The sequence below is a fragment of the Piliocolobus tephrosceles genome, chromosome 15, assembly GCF_002776525.5.
Source record: "Piliocolobus tephrosceles isolate RC106 chromosome 15, ASM277652v3, whole genome shotgun sequence".
In the NCBI taxonomy this organism is placed as follows: domain Eukaryota; kingdom Metazoa; phylum Chordata; class Mammalia; order Primates; family Cercopithecidae; genus Piliocolobus; species Piliocolobus tephrosceles.
Genome location: NC_045448.1, coordinates 105385075 through 105408009, shown reverse-complemented (window position 1 = coordinate 105408009; position 22935 = coordinate 105385075). Strand labels below are relative to the sequence as shown.

At 36.4% G+C, this 22935-nt stretch overlaps 1 protein-coding gene across 11 annotated transcripts in view; it reads right to left on the bottom strand.

Moving 5' to 3' along the window:
• TSGA10 (testis specific 10) overlaps positions 1 to 22935 on the bottom strand; it is a 154971-nt gene that overhangs the window by 88991 nt on the left and 43045 nt on the right. For 6 of the 11 annotated variants that reach the window (XM_023211406.2, XM_023211404.1, XM_023211407.1 and 3 more), the window contains 6 exons: positions 20623 to 20688; positions 19118 to 19241; positions 18562 to 18720; positions 14921 to 15091; positions 14753 to 14830; positions 13350 to 13501 (listed from right to left, as the gene is read on the bottom strand). In XM_023211406.2, the coding sequence (XP_023067174.1) occupies positions 13350 to 13501; positions 14753 to 14830; positions 14921 to 15091; positions 18562 to 18720; positions 19118 to 19168 (611 nt within the window). In that variant the 5' untranslated portion in view covers positions 19169 to 19241; positions 20623 to 20688. Of the gene's footprint in view, positions 1 to 13349; positions 13502 to 14752; positions 14831 to 14920; positions 15092 to 18561; positions 18721 to 19117; positions 19286 to 20622; positions 20689 to 22935 lie in introns of all 11 variants that reach the window. The other 5 variants (XM_023211409.1, XM_023211403.2, XM_023211401.1 and 2 more) reach the window with 2 other exon arrangements.

Here is a 22935-nt window from a genome sequence, read left to right as displayed (position 1 = left end):
AACCACACTCCCATCCCCCACAGCAGTGGTAGCAAGCCCCACCCAAGGAGAATCTAAGCTCTGACACGACTAACCCTGCCCCCACCTGAGAGTCTTCCTCTGTCCACCGTGGTAGCTGAAGACAAAGGTCATATTCTCTTGGGAGTTCTGGGGCCCCACTCACCACCTGATCCTCCCTATACTACCACAACTGATGCTTTCTTGAAAGTGCCACCTCCTGGCAGGAGGCCAACCAGCACAAAACTAGTACAGTAAACAACAATAATACAACTAAGGACCCTCACAGAGTCCATTTCACTCTCCTGCTACCTCCACCAGAGCAGGTGCTGCTATCCACGGCTGAGAGACCAGAAGATGGTTCATATCACAGGACTCTGTACAGACACCCCCCAGTACCAGCCCAGAACCTGGTAGACCCACTGGGTGGCTAGATACAGAAGAGAAATAACAATCAGTCCAGTTCGGCTGTCAGGAAGCCACATCCCTCTAGGAACAGAGGGAAAGTACTACATCAAGGGAGCACCCCACGGGACAAAAGAATCAGAACAGCAGCCCCTGAGCCCCGATCTTCCTCTGACAGAGCCCACCCAAATGGGAAGGAACCAGAGAAACAATTCTGGTAATAGGACGAAACAAGGTTATTTAACACCCTCAAAAAATAAAAAATCACACTACCTCGCCAGCAATGGATCCAAACCAAGAAGAAATCCCTGATTTGCCAGAAAAAGAATCCAGAAGGTCAGTTATTAAGCTAATCAAGGAGGCACCAGAAAAAGGCAAAGTCTAATTTAATGAAATCAAAAAAATGATACAAGATATGAGGGAAGAAATCTTCAGTGAAATAGGTAATATAAATAAAAAACACTCACAACTTCTGGAAATCAAGGACACACTTACAGAAACACAAAATGCACTGGAAAGTCTCAGCAATAGAATCAAACAAGTAGAAGGAAAAACTTTAGAGCCTGAAGACAAGATTTTCAAAATAACCCAATCTAACAAAGACAAATAAAAAAGATTTAAAAAAAAAAAATGAACAAAGCTTCCAAGAAGTTTTGGATTATGTTAAACACCCAAACCTAAAAATAATTGGCATTCCTGAGAAAGAAGAGAAATCTAAAAGTATGGAAAACGTATTTTGGGGAATAATCGAAGAAAACTTCCCTGGCCTTGCTAGAGACCTAGACATCCAAATACAAGAAGCTCAAAGAACACCTGGGAAATTCATCACAAAAAGATCATCACCTAGGCACATAGTCATCAAGATATCTAAAGGAAAGACAAAGAAAAGAATATTAAGAGCTGTGAGGCAAAAGCATGAGCTAACCTATGAAGGAAAATCTCTCAGATTAACAGCAAATTTCTCAGCAGAAACCCTACTAGCTAGAAGGAATTGTTGTTCTATCTTCAGCCTCCTTAAACAAAACAACTGTCAGCCAATAATTTTGTATCCAGTGAAACTAAGCTTCACAAATGAAGGAAAGATAGTCTTTTTCAGACAAGCAAATGCAGAGAGAATACACCACTACTAAGCCAGCACTACAAAGAACTGCGAAACGAGCTCTATATCTTGAAACAAATCCTCAATATACATCAAACAGAACCTCCTTAAAGCATAAATCTCCCAGGATCTATAAAACAACACAGTAAGTAAATACATACATGCATACATACATACATACGTACATATGTAAATACCAAAGTATTCAGGCAGCAAATAGCAAAAGGAATAGAATAGTATGTCACATCTCAATACTAACATTGAATGTAAATGGCCTAAATGCTCCACTTAAAAGATACAGAATGGCAGAATTGATAATTCACTGAACACGTATCTGCTGCTTTCAAGAGACTCACCTAACACATAAGAATTCACATAAACTTAAGGTAAAGGGGTGGAAAAAGACATTCCATGCAAATGGACACCAAAAGCTGGCAGGAGTAGCTATTCTTATATCAGACAAAACAAACTTGAAAACAGCAGCAGTTGAAAAAGACAAAGAAGGACAATATATAATGATAAAAGGCCTTGTCCAACAGGAAGGTATCACAATCTTAAATATAGAACAATTATTACTAAACCTAAAACTGGCATAGACAGAAGCACAATAATAGTGGAGGACTTCAATACTCCAATGACAGCACTTGACAGGTCATCAATACAGAAAGTCAACAAAGAAACAATGGATTTAAACTATACCCTAGAACAAATGGACTTAACAGATATTTACAGAACATTCCACCCAACAACCACAGAATATACACTCTATTCATCAGCACATGGAATGTTCTTCAATATGGACCATATTGTAGGCCACCAAACAAGTCTCAATAAATTTAAGAAAATTTAAATTATATCAAGTACTGTCTCTGACCACAACTCAATAAAATTGGAAATCAACTCCAAAAGGAACCTTCAAAACCATGCAAATACATGGAAATTAAATAACCTGCTCCTGAATGATCATTGGGTCAACAATGAAATCAAGAGAGAAATTTTAAAATTCTTTGAATTGAACAGTAATAGTAACACAACCTATCAAAACCTCTGGGATACAGCAAAGGCAGTGCTAAGAGAAAAGTTCATAGCTTTAAATGCCTACATCAGAAAGTCTGAAAGGGTACAAAGAGACTATCTAAGATCACACCTCAAGAAACTAGAGAAACAAGAACAAACCAAACCCAAACTCAGCAGAAGAAAAGAAATAATAAATATCAGAGCAAAACTAAATGAAACTGAAACAAAAAAATACAAAAATAAATTAACCAAAAAGCCAGTTCTTTGAAAAGATAAGTAAAATTGATAGACCATTAGCAAGATTTAACTAAGAAGACAGAAGATACAAATAAGCTCAATCAGAAATGAAATGGGGGATATTACAACTGACATCACAGAAATACAAAAGATCATTTAAGGCTACTACAAACACCTTTACACACATAAACTAGAAAACCTAGAGGAGATGGATAAATTCCTGAAAATATACGACCCTCCTAGCTTAAACCAGGAAGAATTAGAAACCCTGAACAGACCAGTAACAGTGGGATTGAAATAGTAATTTAAAAATTGCCCACAGAAAAAAGTCAAGGACCAGCTGAATTCTATCAGACATTCAAAGAAGAATTGGTACCAATCCTACTATTCTAAAGTATTACTATTCTAAACTACTATCCTAAACTATTCTACAAGATAAAGATGGAATTTTCCCTAAATCATTCTATGAAGCCAGCATCACCCTAAATACCAAAACCAGGAAAGGACATAACAAAAAGTGAAACTATAGACAAATATATCTGATGACTATAGATGCAAAAATCCTTAACAAAATACTAGCTAACCAAATCCAACAGCATATCAAACAGATAATCCACCATGATCAAGTGGGTTTCATACCAGGGAGGCAAGAAAGGTTTAACATACTCAAGTCAATAAATGTGACAGACCACTTAAACAGAATAAAAACAAAAATCACATAAACAGAATAAAAAACAAAAATCACATGATCATATCAATAGATGCAGAAAAGGCATCTGACAAAATCCAGCATCCCTTTATGATTAAATCCCTCAGCAAAATCAGTCTAAAATGGACATACCTTAATGTAATAAAAGCCACCTATGGACATACCTACAGCCAACATAATACTGAACAGGAAACACTGAAAGCATTCCTGTTAAGAACTGGAAGAAGAAAAGGATGCCCACTCTCACCACTTCCATTCAACATAGTACTGGAAGTCCTAGCCAGAGCAATCACACAAGAGAAGTAAAGGGCATCCAAATCAGTAAAGAGGAATTCAAACTGTCGCTGTTTGCTGATGATATGATTGTAGACCTAGAAAATCCTAAAGACTCCTCCAAAAAGCTCCCAGAACTGATAAAGTAATTCAGAAAAGTTTCGGGATACAAAAGCAATGTGCACAAATCAGTAGCACTGCTATACACCAACAGCAATCATGCGGAAAATCAATTCAAGAACTCAACCCCTGTTATAATAGCTGCAAACACACACACACACACACACACAAACTTGGGAAATATACCTAACCAAGGAGGTGAAAGATCTCTACAATGAAAACTATAAAACACTGCTGAAAGACATCATAGATGACACAAACAAATGGAAACACATTCCATGCTCATGGATGGGTACAATCAATACTGTGAAAATGAACCTACTGTCAAAAGCAATATACAAATTCAATGCAATTCCCATCAAAATAACACCATCCTTCTTCACAGAACTAGAAAAGATAATTCCAAAATTCACATGCAACCAAAAAAGAGCCCACATAGCCAAAGCAAGACTAAGCAAAAAGAACAAACCTGGAGGCACTGCATTATCCAACTTTGAACTATACTACAAGGCTACAGTTATCAAAAAAGCATGGTACTGATATAAAAATAGGCACTTAGACGAATGGAACAGAATAAGAACCCAGAAATAAGGCCAAATACTTAAAGTCAACTGATCTTCGACAAAGCAAACAAAAATATGAAGTAGGGGAAAGGACACCTTATTCAACAAATGGTGCTGGGATAATTGGCAAGCCACATGTAGAAGAATGAAACTGGATCCTCGTCTCTCACCTTATACAACAATCAACTCAAGATGGATCAAGCACTTAAATCTAAGACCTGAAACCATAAAAAGTATAGAAGATAGCATTAAAAAAACCCTTCTAGACATTGGCTTAGGCAGAACCCAAAAGCAAATGGAACAAAAAACAGTAAGTAGGTGGGACTTAACTAAAAAGTTTCTGCACAGCAAAAGAAACACTCAGCAGAGTAAACAGAAAACACACAGAGTGGGAGAAAATCTTCACAATCCATACATCCGACAAAGGACTAATATCCAGAATCTACATGGAACTCAAACAAATTAGCAATAAAAAACAAACAATACCATCAAAAAGTGGGCTAAGGACATGAACAGATAATTCTCAAAAGAAGACATATAAATGGCCAACAAACAAATTTTAAAATGCTCAACATCACTAATGATTGCGGAAATGCAAATCAAAGACACAATGTGATACCACCTTACTCCTGCAAGAATTGGCCAATCAAAGAAATAAAAAAACAACAGATGTTGGTGGGGATGCGGTGAAAGGCACCACTTTTACACTGCTGGTGGGAATGTAAACTAGTACAACCACTATGGAAAACAGTGTGGAGATTCCTTAAAGAACTAAATGTAAAACCACCATTTGAGCCAGCAATCCAACTACTGAGTACCCAGAAGAAAATAAGTCATTATACAAAAAAGATACTTGTACACATGTTTATAGCAGCACAATTAGCAATTTCAAAAATATGGAACCAACCCAAATGCCCATCAATCAATAAATGGATAAAGAAATTGTGGTATATATACCATGGAATACAATCCAGCCATAAAAAGGAATGAAATAATGGCATTTGCAGCAACCTGGATGGAACTAGAGATCATTATTCTAAGGGAAGTAACTCAGGAATGGAAAACCAAACATCTTATGTCCTCACTCATAAGTGGGAGCTAAGCTATGAGGATGCAAAGGCATAAGAATGATACAATGAACTTTGGAGATTTGGGGAAAGGGTGGGAGGAGGGTGAGGGATAAAAGACTACAAATTGGGTACAGTGTATACTGCTCGGGTTCTAGGTGCACCAAAATCTCACAAATCACTTAAGAATGTACTCATGTAACCAAACACCATCTGTTCCCCAAAAATCTACGGAAATTTAATAAAATAAAAAAAGGTTCATATTAGAAATATTTTTTAAATTGTACTATTAATACTTTTATAATACTTTTATAAGTGATAATTCCTTAAAACATTCTATTGAAAGAAACAAGCCAGATACAAAAAAGTACATACTTTATAAAAAAGTGTATCTATCTATAGATAGATAGATATTTTTTTTCAGACAGAGTCTGGCTCTGTCACCAGGCTATATATAGTACAGTGGTGTGATCTCGGCTCACTGCAACTTCCAACTCCCTGATTCAAGTGATTCTCCTGCCTCAGCCTCCTGAGTAGCTGGGATTACAGGCATGTGCCACCACGCCCAGCTAATTTTTGTATTTTTAGTAGAGACGGAGTTTCACCATGTTGGCCAGGCTGGTTTCAATCTCCTGACCTCAGTTGATCCACCTGCCTGGGCCTCCCAAAGTGCTGGGATTACAGGCATGAGACACCATGCCTGGCCAAAAAAAAAGTATATTGTATCAGTAAGTATGTAGGCAGCCCCAACTTTGACAGCCATGCAGGACCACAAAAATGACTGTACAAGTTGTCCAGGCAAAGTAATCTTTAATAATCAATGAGAAAAACTATTTTTCCATAACTTTTAAATTCTTTGTCAAAATACAACTTTGTTACTGTCATTTATAAGTGTATAGCAAAATTTAAAAAACTAGTATTTATTGAGTACGTTGTAAATTAAAACATTAGATACATTGAGAATTAACATGATTTATTCTTTATAAAAAGTTTATCAAGAGTAGTTTGAACAGTGCTTGCCACCTCTTATCAAAACAAAATACAGAGCAAGCATGTTTTTTATGTCTTGGCAAATTGTTATACACCTTTCTAAGTTTGGATCCGCTTCCATGTTTTACCCTTTATGCTTTCAATGGCATGAAACATCTCGGAGAGTTCTTTTCATACAATGGCTTTTGCCAATGTCACGTCTACTGGACTGCCTTCATCCTTTTTGTCACAATCACTTTCTTCACTCATGTTGATAAGGTTGCCTTTATTAGTTTCCCTGGAGGTATATCTAGAATCTCTTTAATGGCAGCAGTGTCAACACTTCAATGGCAGCTATTTCTTCCTTAATTCCCTTTACATTTGACTCAAATTTTGCTTCCAGTGTTAAAACTTTGTTTCTTTGTTGCGTTTTCATCTTTGATGGCCAATTCCCCCTTTCAACTATCTGTGTTATAAAATGTCACATGTTTGTCATTGGGAAGGAGGCAAAAGAACAACAGACTTTGCTATCTAAGCATAAACTGATTAACATGTCACTAATCAATCACCCACAGACTTTAAAAGATGTGATGTGATTGGTCACTGGTCATGATTTATATCTGTTATTTCCTTAGGGATCTGTAGATTAAAGAGCTAGCAGTAAGTCTGTACTTAATGCAATTACTCACAGTAATTACTCTGGTAACTGAAACTATGTTGGTAGAGAACTGATATTACTTAACTAAACCCTACTAACCAAATTAATGCATATAGAAGGCATGCAAAGTGGGGACTCCCTCTAAGAAACTCAGATACAGGCAAAATTTACCTGTGGTAATAAGTGTCAGGCAATGGGGAGGAGGAGAACTGACTGGAAAGGAGAAAGGAAACTATATGGAGGAAAGGAAATGCTCTGTATCTTCTTTAAAGTATGGTTACACAGCTATATACAATTGTCTACATTCATCAAACTGACCATATGTTATTGCACATTAATGACCTGAATCTGAAAATATATATATAGGACCCCAAAAACTCAAATTCAGACAAAATTCTAAAATAAATTCTAAAGGATATTTTTCTAACAGAAAATAAAGGATTCCAGATCACTCAAGGGCAACAAAAGGAATGAAGGGCAATGGAAAGAATAAATGTACAGGTAAATCTAAACAAATATTGACTGAGCAAACAACAATAAGTGTTTTATTCAGTTTATATATATATTTATACACACACATATGTATATGTGTTATTAAAATATTTGGCCTAAAATGGTACAGAAGTTAAGATGGGTAAACGGAGTTACTGTTCTAAGGTTCTTGCAATTCTCAGGTAATCACTAAAAGAAAAATAAATGAGTTTATGACCTCTAGAATGATTTTTAAGCTGACAGAAAACAATAAAATGATTTTTAAATACCCCATCAATCCGAAAGAAGGCAAGAATCATATAATTGATAATAACAGAAAGTATATAAGACATTAGATTTAAACCCAAAGATATAATAAAATACAAATGGACCAAATGATCCAGTTAAAATATAAAAGATGTCAGACTAAATTTTAAAAACTTAACACATGCTATTTATGAAAGATGTCTAAACACAAGGACATTGAAAGGCTGACAGCAAAAGAAAATATTTTTCATGAAAAAGAACACCGGAAGAAAATTGGTATAGCTATGTTAATATCACACAAAGAGGTAAGAAACATGAGTAGAGATAAAGAAAGTCACTTACTAAGAAAAATTGTAAATGCATATGCACCTAATAACATACCATCAAAATATATAATGAAAAAACTGACAGCTCTCCAAGGAGAAAAAATTTTTATATGGAAAACAGTAAATATCAAAACTTTTAGAATATACCTAAAGAAGTATTTTGAGGATACTTTAAAGCTTTACATGTTTCCATTAGAAAAAAAGGCCTAAAAAGTAAAAATGTAAGCATTCATCTGAAGAAAATTCAAGAAAAAAAGAAATCTAAAGAACACAGAAGGAAATAATAAAATAAGAACAAAAGTTTATGAAATAATAAAAACAAACAATAGAGAGGATCAAAATCAAGCAAAATGTTGGTCTTTGGAAAAAACTAATAAACCACCAATTCCAGAATAGAAAAACAGGAAATAACTACAGACTCTACATACATTAAAATGTTCACAGGATATTATAACATTATACTAAATATCTTTTAAAATTTAGCCAAAATGAAAAATGCTTACATATATATACTGACTTCTTATATATAAGAAGAAATTATTTCTTTAATAAATAAATGAAATAAAACCAACCTTCCCTTAAAGAAAAGATGAGATCCAAATGACTTTATTGGTAAGTTCTACAACTCCAATCTTATACAAACTGTTCCACAAAATGACAGAAGACAAAATGAATTAAAAAGAGTATTATAGGCCGGGTGCTGTGACTCAAGCCTGTAATCCCAGCACTTTGGGAGGCCGAGACAGGCAGACCATCCTGGCTAACACAGTGAAACCCCGTCTCTACTTAAAAAATACGAAAAACTAGCTGGGCGAGGTGGTGGGCGCCTGTAGTCCCAGCTATTCGGGAGGCTGAGGCAGGAGAATGGCGTAAACCCGGGAGGGGGAGCTTGCAGTAAGCTGAGATCCAGCCACTGCACTCCAGCCTGGGCAACAGAGCGAGACTCTGTCTCAAAAAAAAAAAAAAAAAAAAAGGCCGGGCGCGGTGGCTCAAGCCTGTAATCCCAGCACTTTGGGAGGCCGAGACGGGCGGATCACAAGGTCAGGAGATCAAGACCATCCTGGCTAACACGGTGAAACCCCGTCTCTACTAAAAAAAAAAATACAAAAATCTAGCCGGGCGAGGTGGCAGGTGCCTGTAGTCCCAGCTACTCGGGAGGCTGAGGCAGGAGAATGGCGTAAACCCGGGAGGCGGAGCTTGCAGTGAGCTGAGATCCGGCCACTGCACTCCAGCCTGGGCAACAGAGTCAGACTCCATCTCAAAAAAAAAAAAAAAAAAAAAAGTATTATTGTATGAGTTTATATTACCTTGATATCAAAATCTGATTTAAAAAAGCCATAAGAGACAGCAGGGCGCGATGGCTCACGCCTGTAATCCCAGCACTTTGGGAGGCTCAGGCAGGCGGATCACCTGAGGTTGGGAGTTCGAGACCACCCTGACCAACAAGGAAAAACCCCATCCCTACTAAAAATACAAAATTAGCTGGGTGTGGTGGCACATGCCTGTAATCCCAGCTACTTGGGAGGCTGAGGCAGAAGAATCACTTGAACCCGGGAGGCGGAGGTTGTAGTGAGCAAAGATCGCGCCATTGCACTCCAGCCTGGGCAACAAGAGCGAAACTCTGTCTCAAAAATAATAAAAAATAAAAGCCATAAGAAAGGTAAAGTATCAGTCAATCTAAATTACAAAAGTAGATGTAAATATACAAAACAAAATATTAGTTAACTTAGACCAATAATAAGTAACAAGCATAATAGAGCATGACCAATCCGTATTTATTCTACCCTGTAAGGTTGGTTTAGTATTACAAAATTAATCAGTGTAAGTTCACATTTTAACAGAATAAGGGAGAAAAATAATGTGACCATCTAAATACATGAATAAAAATTATCAGATCAATTTCAACATTGATGCATGATTTTTTAATATCTGGGCAAAATAAAAATAGAAGAAAATGTTCTTAAATCTAATATTACATAGTTATCAAGAAACCTACAAGAAATATATTTAATAGTTAATTAGAAGTAATTCACATATAACAAGGCAAGAAAAATAAAATGTGTAAGAATTAGAGAGGCCGGAAAAGAATACTTGCAGATAACATGATTTTGTATACACAAATGAAAAAAAAACTTCTGTAGATGGGTTATTAAAAATAATGAAAAGTTAGCAGGACTGTTGAATATCACACCAAAATACAAAAATCAATTTTATTTTTATACACCAGCCACAATTTTTAAAAACAATTAATATAATCTCAAAATACTGAGTACCTATGAATTTAACAAAATAAATGTAAGACCTCTCTACACACAAAAAATAGGAAACATTATAGAGTAAAACTGAAAAATATATAAATATATGGAGAGATATACAATGTTTATGGCAGCCCAGAAGACTCAAATAACATAAAAATAAATTATTTCAAAATTAATCTATTATTCAATTCAATGCCAATTAAAATCTTTTTTTTTTTTTGAGACGGAGTCTCACTCTGTCACCCAGCCTGGAGTGCAGTGGCCGGATCTTGGCTCACTGCAAGCTCCGCCTCCCGGGTTTACGCCATTCTCCTGCCTCAGCCTCCCGAGTAGCTGGGACTACAGGCGCTCGCCACCTCACCCGGCTAGTTTTTTGTATTTTTTTAGTAGAGACGGGGTTTCACCAGGTTAGCCAGGATGGTCTCGATCTCCTGACCTCGTGATCCGCCCGTCTCGGCCTCCCAAAGCGCTGGGTTTACAGGCTTGAGCCACCGCGCCCGGCCGCCAATTAAAATCTTAATAGGGTTTTTCTTTTTCGGGGTGGACTTTGACCAGCTCACTCTAAAATTTATATAAAAATTGAAAATGCAAAGGGCCGGCAATAGTCAAGACTTTCTTGATGAATAAAAAGGTAGATTTGTTCTTATAGATTTAACACTTTTACAGTTATAGTAATTAGGAAAGTTTTATAATGGTACAAGAACCATGTAAAAGACAAATGGAACAGACCCTAGAAATACACACATACATAGATATTTATTTATAAGAAAAACATCTCTGCAGAGCGGTAAAGGACAATCTTTTCAACAAATATTGCTGGGAAAATTGAGTTATCATATGTTAAAAAACAAAATAAAACAAAACTTGCCCACTGCCTCACAACATATACAAAAATACACTCCTGGTAAATTACAGATATAAATATGAAGATAATACAGGAACATACCTTCATGTTCCTATAACTGAGAAAAAAAAAAAAAGCATAAATTAGGCTGGGCACGGTGGCTCACGCCATAATCCCCGCACTTTGGGAGGTCGAGGCGGGCGAATCACAAGGTCAGGAGATCGAGACCATCCTGGCTAACACCATGAAACCCCGTCTCTACTAAAAATAGAAAAAATTAGCCGGGCATGGTGGTGGGCACCTGTAGTCCCAGCTACTCAGGAGGCTGAGGCAGGAGAATTGTGTGAACCCAGGAGGCAGAGTTTGCAGTGAGCCGAGATCACATCACTGCACTCCAGCCTGGGTGAGAGAGTGAGACTCTGTCTCAAAAAAAAAGGATAAAAGCATAAATCAAATGGGAAAGATGAATAAATGTGACTACATAAATAACATCTGTTAATAAAAAGATATTTTTATTTTTGTAGAGACAAGGTCTTGCTATGTTGCCTAGGCTTATTTCAAAGTCCTGGCCTCAAGTAATCCTCCTGCTTTGGCCCCTCAAAGTGCTGGGATTACAGGTGAGCCCCCGTACCCAGCCCAAGACAAGCTTTCTTGGAGAACATCAACAGTAGACTAGATGAAGTAGAAAAAAAAATTTGTAAACTTGAAGGCAGGTCATCTGAAAATACCCAGAGGATAAAAAAGAAAAAAGATTAAAAAGAAATGAAGAAAGCCTATGGGATATGTGGGACACCATCAAGAGAGCGAACATTAACAAAGAATTATAAAAATGAAAGGCGGGAGAGATAGAAAGGAACAAAAAGATAAAGAACTAAAGATTCAGCCTCAAGAAAGGAGGAAATTCTGTCATATGCTACAACGTGGACAAACACTGACATACTGCTAAGTGAAATAAGACAACCAGAGAAGGACAAATACTACTCAGTACTCTACTTACAAGATGTCTCTAAATAAACTCAGAAACAGAAAGTAAAATGGTAGTTGCCAGGGACTGACTGCAGGGGGAGATAGGGAGTGCTGTTCAGAGGAGACAGAGGTTCAGTTACGCAATACGAAAAACTCTAGAGATCTGCTTTACAACACTGTTCTGACATTTAACAGTATCAGATTATACACTTAAAAATTTGTTTAAAAAGGCCAGGCCCGGTGGCTCATGCCTGTAATCTCGGCATTACTAGGAGTGTGAACTATTATTTTTCTTTCTTATTTTAAGTTCCGGGGTACATGTAAAGGATGTGCAGGTTTGTTACACAGGTAAACGTGTGCCACGGTGGTTTGCTGCACAGATCAACCCATTACCTAGATATTAAGCTATTACTATGCTTCAGTGTTCATAGATGCAATGAAATTCAACCTTACTGAATCTGTAGAACCTCTATTTCTCACATCAACAGATACTAAAAGTAAAACTACTCATGTAGAGGTATTCAAAACCTCATTCGCCCCGTCGCCCAAGCTTATTGCCGTAGGCTGCTTCAATTGATATGTCTTCAGCAACCACACCAGTACACAGGAAAGGCTAAGTATAGTACTTGCATTCAATTAATAGGAGCATGTTCCACCACATGCTCCTATTTCTCTGTTATGGCTTTTCATTATATTCTAAATCACTCCTTTTCTAAGCAACTGCCAAACCTGTGCTTTGTGTTTTCTTATACTGTTCATATCCCAGAACAGAATTTAAAGTTATAAAAGTAAATTAGACAATCAAAGTCAAATATATTTTGTACCCAGCAGAGCTTTGTAAATGCTATTTCAGTGAAAAGTTGAAGTTTTTAACAAATGCAAAGTAAGATTACTAAAAGTATGATTCCTGGTTAAGTGTGGCATTGCCGGTCTGTGATTGAGCTCAGGAAAACTGTTCACTGTGTGCCGAGGTTCCTACAACTGCTTTCCAATCATCCTTTCAGAAATGAACTCAACAAATAATTTTCATTATAAAATACACTATCAAAAGCAGAGCTATAGTTACAGTACACTGTTGGTTGTTTAAAGGTAATTTAGTTTACCTCAAAGAATTATTCTCTGCTTTTTGTCTGCCAAGTTCACTTTCGGTATCCATTGCCTTTCTTGCTAGTGATTTCATTTCTTTTTCCACAGTGCTTATGGTTTCCTTCATCAAAGTCATATTTGACATTTGCTCCATACGTTCATCATCAAGCTATACAAGTAGAATGACAAGGTTACTGCCATCACTAAAAACACCTTAGTAACCTTCCTGAAGGGACATATTCCCTCTGCACAAACTGGTTTGTGGCAAGACTGACATGATGAGATTATCAGGTTAGACCTGACTGCTGTAGAAGGTTTTACAGATAAGGTGTTCTGAAGTAGGACCAAGAAGCAGCCACTGCAAAGCTTTTCTGTAAAGCTTATCACAATGTATCAGTCTACATTTTTCAATCTGGTTCAATCTGACTATAGTATAAATATGCTATTTGCAAAAGAATTTATTTGTTGCCCAACATTAACAAATTACACATATAATGTAGAATTATGAAAATAAAAATTATTTTCTCCTGCCTAGTAATTTTTTTTTTTTTTTTTTTGAGATAGAGTCTTGCTGTGTTGCCCAGGTTAGAGTGCAGTGGTGCGATCTCGGTTCACTGCAACCTCCACCTCCCGGGTGCAAGCAATTCTCCTCTCTCAGCCTCCCAAGTAGCTGGGACTACAGGCGCACGCCACCACACCTGGCTAATTTTCGTATTTTTAGTAGAGACAGGGTTTCACCATATTGGTCAGGCTGGTCTCAAACTCCTGACATTAGGTGATCCACCCGCCTTGGCCTCCCAAAGTGCTGGGATTATAGGCGTGAGCCACCACGCCCAGCCCCTGTCTAATATTTTTAACTCATTACAATAAAACAGTACAGATGAATTTATAAACATCTTCAATTATATTTGGTAATAGAAAGTTAAATTCCCTTAATTATGTTAATATAGTGACAATATCATCAATATATATTGATAGCATATCAAATCTGATTAGGAAAAAGGTGATGTTTCACATTTAAACTCAGTTTAAATATACTTTGCTTATCATTTTTATTTCATCAAAATTTTCTCTACCGTATCCACTCTTTAGGTAGAATAAACCATTTTCTTTACATCTGGCAATATTATCTTTAACAAAATATGGAGATGAGAAAGTGAATAAGATCCCTGAAAATGAATTCCTAGTGATATTTTTGAACTACACACTTTGCAATCTACCACCAAAAAACACTTACATTTTTAGAAGGAAATAAGCAAGTGAAAAAGTGACAATTTACACTATAAAATACCTTAAGCATTTTAGGACTATAAACACTATCTTAGAAAAATAAAAGAACTACTCTGAACACAGAAAAAGGGAAAAGGGGAAAGTCATTTGAGTGTTTATAGCCAAAAGAGATTTTTTTTTTTTTTTTTACATTATGAACTGTACACTCCAGCTCCTCTATCCTTTGTTCCAGGTGAGCCTTCTCATTAAATGCTGTCTCTTGAGCAATCTGATTAAAAAGCAAAAACAAAATAAAGTGATTTCAATATCCCTGCATTTGTGTTTCACCTATGTTCACGTAAATAAAATACTTTCCAACCTTCAGCCTCTCTCTCAAACTATCTCGTTCTGTGGTCATTCTTCGTAAATCAGTGAAGGCTACGTCTCTTTCAGTCTCCACGCGCCGGAGAATAGCATGTGCCGTGGTTGATTTAGGACTCTTACAGCTTTTCATCATTTCTCGTCGAAGTCGGGCAATTTCTTCCTGTGCCTATTATTTAAATCATAGAATTTGGTTTAACAAGCTTTATGTTCTATGTTTAGAACACGTAAACATAAAAAATCTTTAGCCAGTTAAAATGCAAAACTACATCAACATGCATGCAGCAGGATAATGGTATCACTTTTATTTTAAAATGAATTTATACAAATAAATGAAAATGGATATATTTAAATAGAAGTTCATGTTACAACATCTTTGTCAAAAGTCTACAATAAAATTAATTTGGAGGAAGTCATTGCAACAGAAAATGTTTTGCTAAGAAATGTATTTGGTATACTCCATTTATTCATTTTGTAGTGTAAATTTAAATTCAGCACAATTTAGGCAGACTACCGGTTTAATGAATATTATCATAGTGTTTCAGTCTTCCTAAATATAAATGCACATGCCATTCCTATGTCCTGCTACTTTTGCACTGACAGAAAGGCCTACCAATCCTTACTGATAACCCAACATAGTCTCTGCACATCTGTTCAACCATCCTTGGGTCCCCAATCTATTCCAAACCTGCAGATTATTTAATATCATAGTTTGCTGCACAGGTCTCTTTATCTTCCTTCCTCTTGATTTTGATCACTGTCTATTGAGACGGTCTCCAAGCCCCCAAGGAAAATATATAATTTCCCAATTTCCATAGCTAAGCCTTCACCAGAACCCCAAACCTCATCTCCTAAAGTATCTTCTAAGATCTCCCTGACTTAATTATAATTATTTCTTCTCCTCTTGAATAGTGCCCTCTCCACTGGCACTTTCTCCCCTGCCTTCAGTCATGAACGGTGCTCCCTTATCTTGAAAACCTGTCACTTGATCCTGCTGACCAATTTACCATCCTATGTCTCTTCTTCCTTCGACACATTAAAAAAAAAATGTCCTATGGTCTATAACTATTGCCAATGGTTCCTTACCATCCACTCTACCACCCCAGAATAACCTGGCTCCCACCTTCCCACCCTCTGTGGAATTTCAACTAAAGACCTAACAAAATATAATGGTCTTTTCTCAGTTCCTATTCTCCTTGATATTTCAGTGATGTCTGTTGCTGTTTACGACATGCTTCTTCTTGAGATTCCTTCCTCCCTTATAACATTGCTCCTCCCTAGCTCTCTGCATCTTTGTCTCTTTCAAAGGTTCTCTTCTGCCTCTTGAATATTGTATCTTAAATTTTCTGCTCCTCTACGTACAGTTTTCTCATTCAGAGACTTCATCCACTCTGAAGGCACAAAGCTCACTGCTAAGCAGATGATTTCCAAAGCTAACTATTTAACTCTTGCCTCTCTCTAATCCAGTCCCACAGTTCTGACAGCCTGATGGCAATTACAACCTGAATGTGCTACCATCATCTTACTCTGTCTAAAAACAAACTCACATCTTTTTCCTCAAACCACCAAAGACTCTCCTATTTCTTATTTTATTACCATATTGCTGAGTCATTCAAGACAGAATTTTAGTCACTGTCATGTAACCCTCCTTCTTCCTAAGATCAAATAATGTCAAATCTTCCTTCACAAGGTCTTTTGCATCTGTCCCTACATTTATTTCCACTGAAACACCCTTGCTTAGTCCCTTAATGCCTTATATGTGCACTACTGTAACAGCCTTCTAAGGAGGAGTCCATGGTCTCTCCCTCCTCCAATTCTCTCGAAGGAGAAATTGTTACATAAGAAGACAATAGGCCGGACGCGGTGGCTCAAGCCTGTAATCCCAGCACTTTGGGAGGCCGAGACGGGCGGATCACGAGGTCAGGAGATCGACACCATCCTGGCTAACACCGTGAAACCCCATCTCTACTAAAAAATACAAAAAACTAGCCGGGTGAGGTGGCGGGCGCCTGTAGTCCCAGCTACTTGGGAGGCTGAGGCAGGAGAATGGCGTAAACCCGGGAGGCGGAGCTTGCAGTGAGCTGAGAACCAGCCACTGCACTCCAGCCCTGGCGACAGAGCGAGATTCTGTCTCAGAAAAAAAAAAAAAAAAAAAAAAAGAAGACGATCTAGAAAGATGACGTGAGAAATAAAAATTTGCCATAAGGTGAAAGTTTTTAAATTGTAAATGCTACTTTGGTCATATTTTGCCTGCCTTTAAAAAAAAAGAAAAGATTGTTGCTTATAAAGCAAAATATAAACCCCATATAAGGCCCATTGAACAGCCTGTACCATTTAGTCCAGAAGTCAGCAAACTATGTATAACTCACAGGCCACATCTAGCCTGCCTCCTGTAGGTCTGTAAGTGGAGAAATATTTTTGCATTTTTAAATGACTAGGGAAAATATCAAAAGAATATTTTAAAACAAGTAAAAATAATGTGAAATTCAAATTTCAGTATCTATAAAGTTTTATTGTAATAGAGTCAAAGTTATTCATTTATGTATTGTCCAAAGCTGCTTTCACCCTACAACTATAGGGCTGATTAGTTACAACAGAGACCACATGGCTTGCAAAGCAGAAGATATTTTTTGTCTGGGCTTTACAGAAAAAGTATATTGATTCCTGCTCTAGTGTAATCTACCTTTCAAGTCTTAGCTCTCTCCCTTCTCCACTGACACACGTCCTCTATTCTAGTCTTAAACCAATTTATTTATCTGCTGATTTTCCTACCTTTATCCTTTGCCTCATACCATTCCTTTAGTCTGGAATGCTCCTTCTAGTTCCTTTCAGCGTAACAGAAACTCCGTTCATTTTTCAGGGCTCACACTTCATAACTTTTAACAAAGATTTCCTTGATCACCATACCTAAAAATGCCCAATTCTTTTGTTTCTTATAATATCTTCTAGACCACTTATAGTAATAAAAGTCAATAAATACAATATACTTTGTCTCCCTAACTAGACTGTAAATTTATAGGAGAACATGGTCAGCATCTTATCATTTTTCTATCCCTTAGAGTAGTGAGCCTAGAACCCTACATATAATAGCTATAATTTGTTAAAAAATTGTGATACTTTTAAAAGAAGTTATATGGGTGATTTATAGGATTTAATACTTGTTGGGTAAAGAAGTTATCTGATAAATAAAAGCTATGCAATTTTAAGCTAGAAAGCAGAGGTAAACTACATACTTCTTTTATTCTCTAAAATTAAGCAAATTACATAGAAGTTCCCAAAGTGATGCGGTAAGGTGTGGCGAGCTCACGGTGAAAAGGTCACGATTTGATCTTTTTACCTTGAACTCACAACACCTTATCTTTTAACGGTTTCTCCGTATCTTATTCCAAAAATAAGACTATTTTTTATGCATGCGTATGATCTTTTTTTGGCTATGGGGATAACATATGTGTGTACTCATATACCTACTATATTGGAAATGTATTACATTTCATTAAGAATATCTTAAAAACATATGTAATCCCCAAATGTTAGATTAATTTGATTTGCAGGTTTAAGCAGTCTCACAGATCTCAAAGAATTACACACCTCTAGAATTCAATGTTATTGCTTACATAATTTGTTTTTTTATAAGTTTACCTGTTCATAAAGAAGGAAGGTCTTGTCTCTCTCAGATGTAAGAACCTTGACATTACCCTGAATTTCTGCCAAATGGCGCTCATACTTTTCCAGCATGCATTTAAGTTCTTCACGATCTCTTGTTGTTGTCTTCAAAAGTTCTACATCACAGTTTGCACCCTGTCATTGTGTAAGGAATTTGAAATTCTTCTTTGATATATAGTACTGATAGAAAGGTGCTACTGATAGCAGTGACCAATTTCTATTTAAGAAAACAAGACTATATAATGAAAGGAAATTATAAAAAATAAGTTTAAAAACCACGTCTTTTTAGAACAGCTTCGTTCCAAATTATTCCACATTTGTCTGATTACCTCCCAAGTGCTACTTATGCTGAGGATAAAGAACCAATATCAGTAGTCTACTATGCCATCAGAGAGACCTCTGTCTCTCAACCCCTTTGATATAGCAGTTCACACCAAATCAAAACAAATCATTTCCAAATTAGGTAAAACAAAGAATAAAAGCCAGTGTCTGGGTTAACAAACTTCAAAATATTTATAAGTTTATAACCTACCCGGGCAGTTGGTGATGGGCGTCTTGGACTTTTAGACCTACTTCTCATCATCTTTCTCAAATGTTGAGCTTCACTCTTATAGTAATCTCTGTCTGCTTCCAAAGTCTTGACAAAGGAATCAAGTCTAGAAGGAGATTTATTTTGTGCTTTTTCAGTATCTAAAATTATCTTGCCAAGGAGGAAAAAATTAGGCCATTATTTCAAGCTAAATGATAGCATCATTTTCTAAGTGAAATTGAAAACAAACAGGATCCTTAAAAACATTTAATTTGGTATTTTTTTAAATAGAACATTTAAAAAATCATATATCAGAAATTTTTAAAAAGCAGTTAGATATCTTTCTTTTCCAGCATTTCTGGGTATGCTACGTTTTAACTGAAAGTATCCTTAAATTTGCTCAATAATTTTGGAGAAAAAATGGTAGAGATTTTAGAGAGGCCAGAAATGTCCACAGACCTAGCACACATCCTAGAAATGGCATGGATTTACTTTAGAAAAACATACGCTACTAGGCTGGGCATGGTGGCTCACGCATGTAATCCCAGCACCTTGGGAGGCCGAGGCGGGCGGATCATGAGGTCAGGAGTTTGAGACCAGCCTTAGTAAAGACGGTGAAACCCCATCTCTACTAAAAATACAAAAAAATTAGCCAGGCATGGTGGCGCGCGCCTGTGGTCCCAGCTACTTCGGAGGCTGAGGCAGGAGAACCGCTTGAACCCAGGAGGCGGAAGTTGTGGTGAGCCGAGATTGTGCCATTGCACTCCATCCAGCCTGGGCAACAAAGCAAGACTCCATCTCAAAAAAAAAAAAAGAAAGAAAGAAAAACATATGCTACTATTAAAGCATCTGTTATAGCATCCAAGTTTTGTCCAATATTGTTCAATGAGTGAATACATTAACTGAATGCTGGATATTCCATACTTGTAAGCATTCCCATGAATTTGCATTCACTTCAATATATTCAGAAACACTTCTTTGACAACATTTATTTAACAATACTTTATTGGAAAAAAATTATAAATACACTTTCAGATAGACGGTTTTAAATATTTTAAATAACATTAAAATGTTTTAAACAGAGCAGTTTTCATTTCGCATTGTTAGACAAATAAAACATTGTTTGGAATTATGTAACAAAATTTATGGCTTAAAAATATTTATTATTAAGGGGGATAAAAGTTAATGTGTAAACAAACACACTTTATATTTTGAGAATTAGTCAGTCACCATTTTAAATCAATTAACAGATAAGGACATCAATAAAACCAACCAAAAGTTGTTCTTTGCCTCTAGGAAAGAAAGGAGTAGTGATGAAAGAAGCAAAAAAAAAAAGTCACTCTTACAGATAGAGGTTCCCCCGTGTCCCTAGCAGCTGGTGCAGATTTTAGAAAACAAACATATTTTATTCCTCACAAAACGCATAAGAGCCAAAGATATGACTTTATATAGTTTAGTGATCAAATAAAAACGATTCCTTAACACATATTTATGAAAAATGTACTTACAGATTTAAGCCTTTTTATTGTATCTTCCAATACTATAATATTATTTTGCTGGCAAATGAGTTCAATCTGAAGAAAAAGTAAAAAAATATATATATATTTCTATTAAAGATGTTTAAACTAATTGGAAAAAGAACATCAAAAAAAGGAAGCCACTTAAAAAAAAAACATGAAGACAGTGAATATTTTAAAGAAGAAATAACCTCTGTTTAGCAATCTTTGATGATAAAAGATGATTTACCCAGGATGAAATAACAATTCCCTTCAATTACCTAATGTTCTGTATAAAATGTTAATTGATTATATTTTACCAAATTATTCCCCATAAACTGGAACAAAATGTTAGTACTAATTATAATTCTGAAGATAATAGGAAAGCAATAAAAGAATGACTAGAATAAAATAAGTTGACCCAAATTATCCCATTCAGAAAAGATTTTCTCTTCTGAACTCAATTGCTTAGTTCAATTCAACACACAAAATACTTTTTGTATCAATTTATGACAGTGAACATAACCAGTCTTATAAGATAGGAACCTATAGTCATGTATTTAGCATATGACTACATTGTATGTTCCTACAAGACAGTGACTAAGTTTTTATGCAAAGCAGTAAAGCTCTTTCCTAATAGCATATTTGCTTAATGTATTTTGCAATTCATCAACCTTTCCCTCATTATTCTAAACTGCTCTTGATCTTGCCTACTACATTTTAAATTTGAATTCTCTGGAATTACTGTACTTCATTTGTTCTTTAGACCAATGTTCTCTTCTACGATTTTTCTGGCAGTCATATTTTAAGTTTATGAAATATTAAGGGGTGCTATTATTTGGAACATTTTTCTCACAAGTAAAATACTTAGAAATAGAACATAATTACATACAGTTTGAATAACCTTATGTATAGTCTTGAATAGACAATTTTCAATGTTTTAGTGTCTACTACTAAGTAGATACTACTTAGTAGTAGTCTAAGTGTTAGTAGTAGTCTAAGTGTTAAGTCTATAGTGTTAAGATTTCCACATTAAGTATAAAAATTCACTCTGCAACAGTATCTAGTATGACACATTCTCATAGAAAATAAATTTATATGCAGACATCCTACAAATAAACATAACCAATAATACATAAGCTGAAGATTATGTCTAGGTATAACAAGGTATAATTATGGTAAATGTTATTTTCTTCATTTACTTTTCTATATGGACTACATGGATTAATTTTACAATGATTAAAAAAATATTGATTCCACTCTGACAAACAAAATAACTGGCCCAAATGAAAAAATGCTAACCCAGTGTTTTCACTTACTTAACAATTAATGAATGCTTACTACATGCCTGCCATTGTGTTATGTGCGGGGTAAAGTAATGAGTAAAAAAGGCAAGAATCTCTGCCCTCATAGAGCATACATTCTAGCCAAAAAAAGAAAAACAAAAGATAATAGTCAAAATATACGTTAGTGATTACATCTCTCAAAAAATAATACAAGGAGCACTCATGTTCTAGGCACTTGAGTTAAGTAAACAAGAGAGACAAAAATTTCTGCCTTTGTGGATCCTACATTCCAGCTAGAATAGAAAATAATAAACCTTAAAAATAAATTATATAATATACTAGAAAAAGAAGAGCGGAGTTATGGATACTGGGAACATTTATGGAAGAACAGGTTGGAATTTTAAATAGGGTGGTCAGGAAGTCCTCATTGAAAGGTGACCTTTCAGGCCGGGCGCGGTGGCTCATGCCTGTAATCCCAGCACTTTGGGAGGCCAAGACGGGCGGATCACTAGGTCAGGAGATCGAGACCATCCTGGCTAACACGGTGAAACCCCGTCTCTACTAAAAAATACAAAAAACTAGCCGGGCGAGGTGGCGGCGTCTGGAGTCCCAGCTACTCGGGAGGCTGAGGCAGGAGAATGGCGGGAACCCAGGAGGCGGAGGTTGCAGTGAGCTGAGATCCGGCCACTGCACTCCAGCCTGGGCGGCAGAGCGAGACGCCGTCTCAAAAAAAAAAAAAAAGAAAGAAAAGAAAGGTGACCTTTCACCAAAAAACTTCAGAGGAAAGGAAGTCAAACATGTGAAAATCTGGGCAAAAAACATTGCAGGCAAAAGTTACAGCTCTTACAAAGATCCTAAGGCAAAAGAACATCTGGTTGGTTCTAAGTGTGGAGACCGGCATGGCTGGAGCCTAGTGAGGGAAGGGGAAAGGAACAGCCAAGTGCTACAGGGAAAAATAAAGCGAAGGAGAAAGACAGGGAATTGGGGGGTGGGTATTTCAGAGTCCGCTGTGTGGAAGACATTGTGTAAAGTCCTTGTC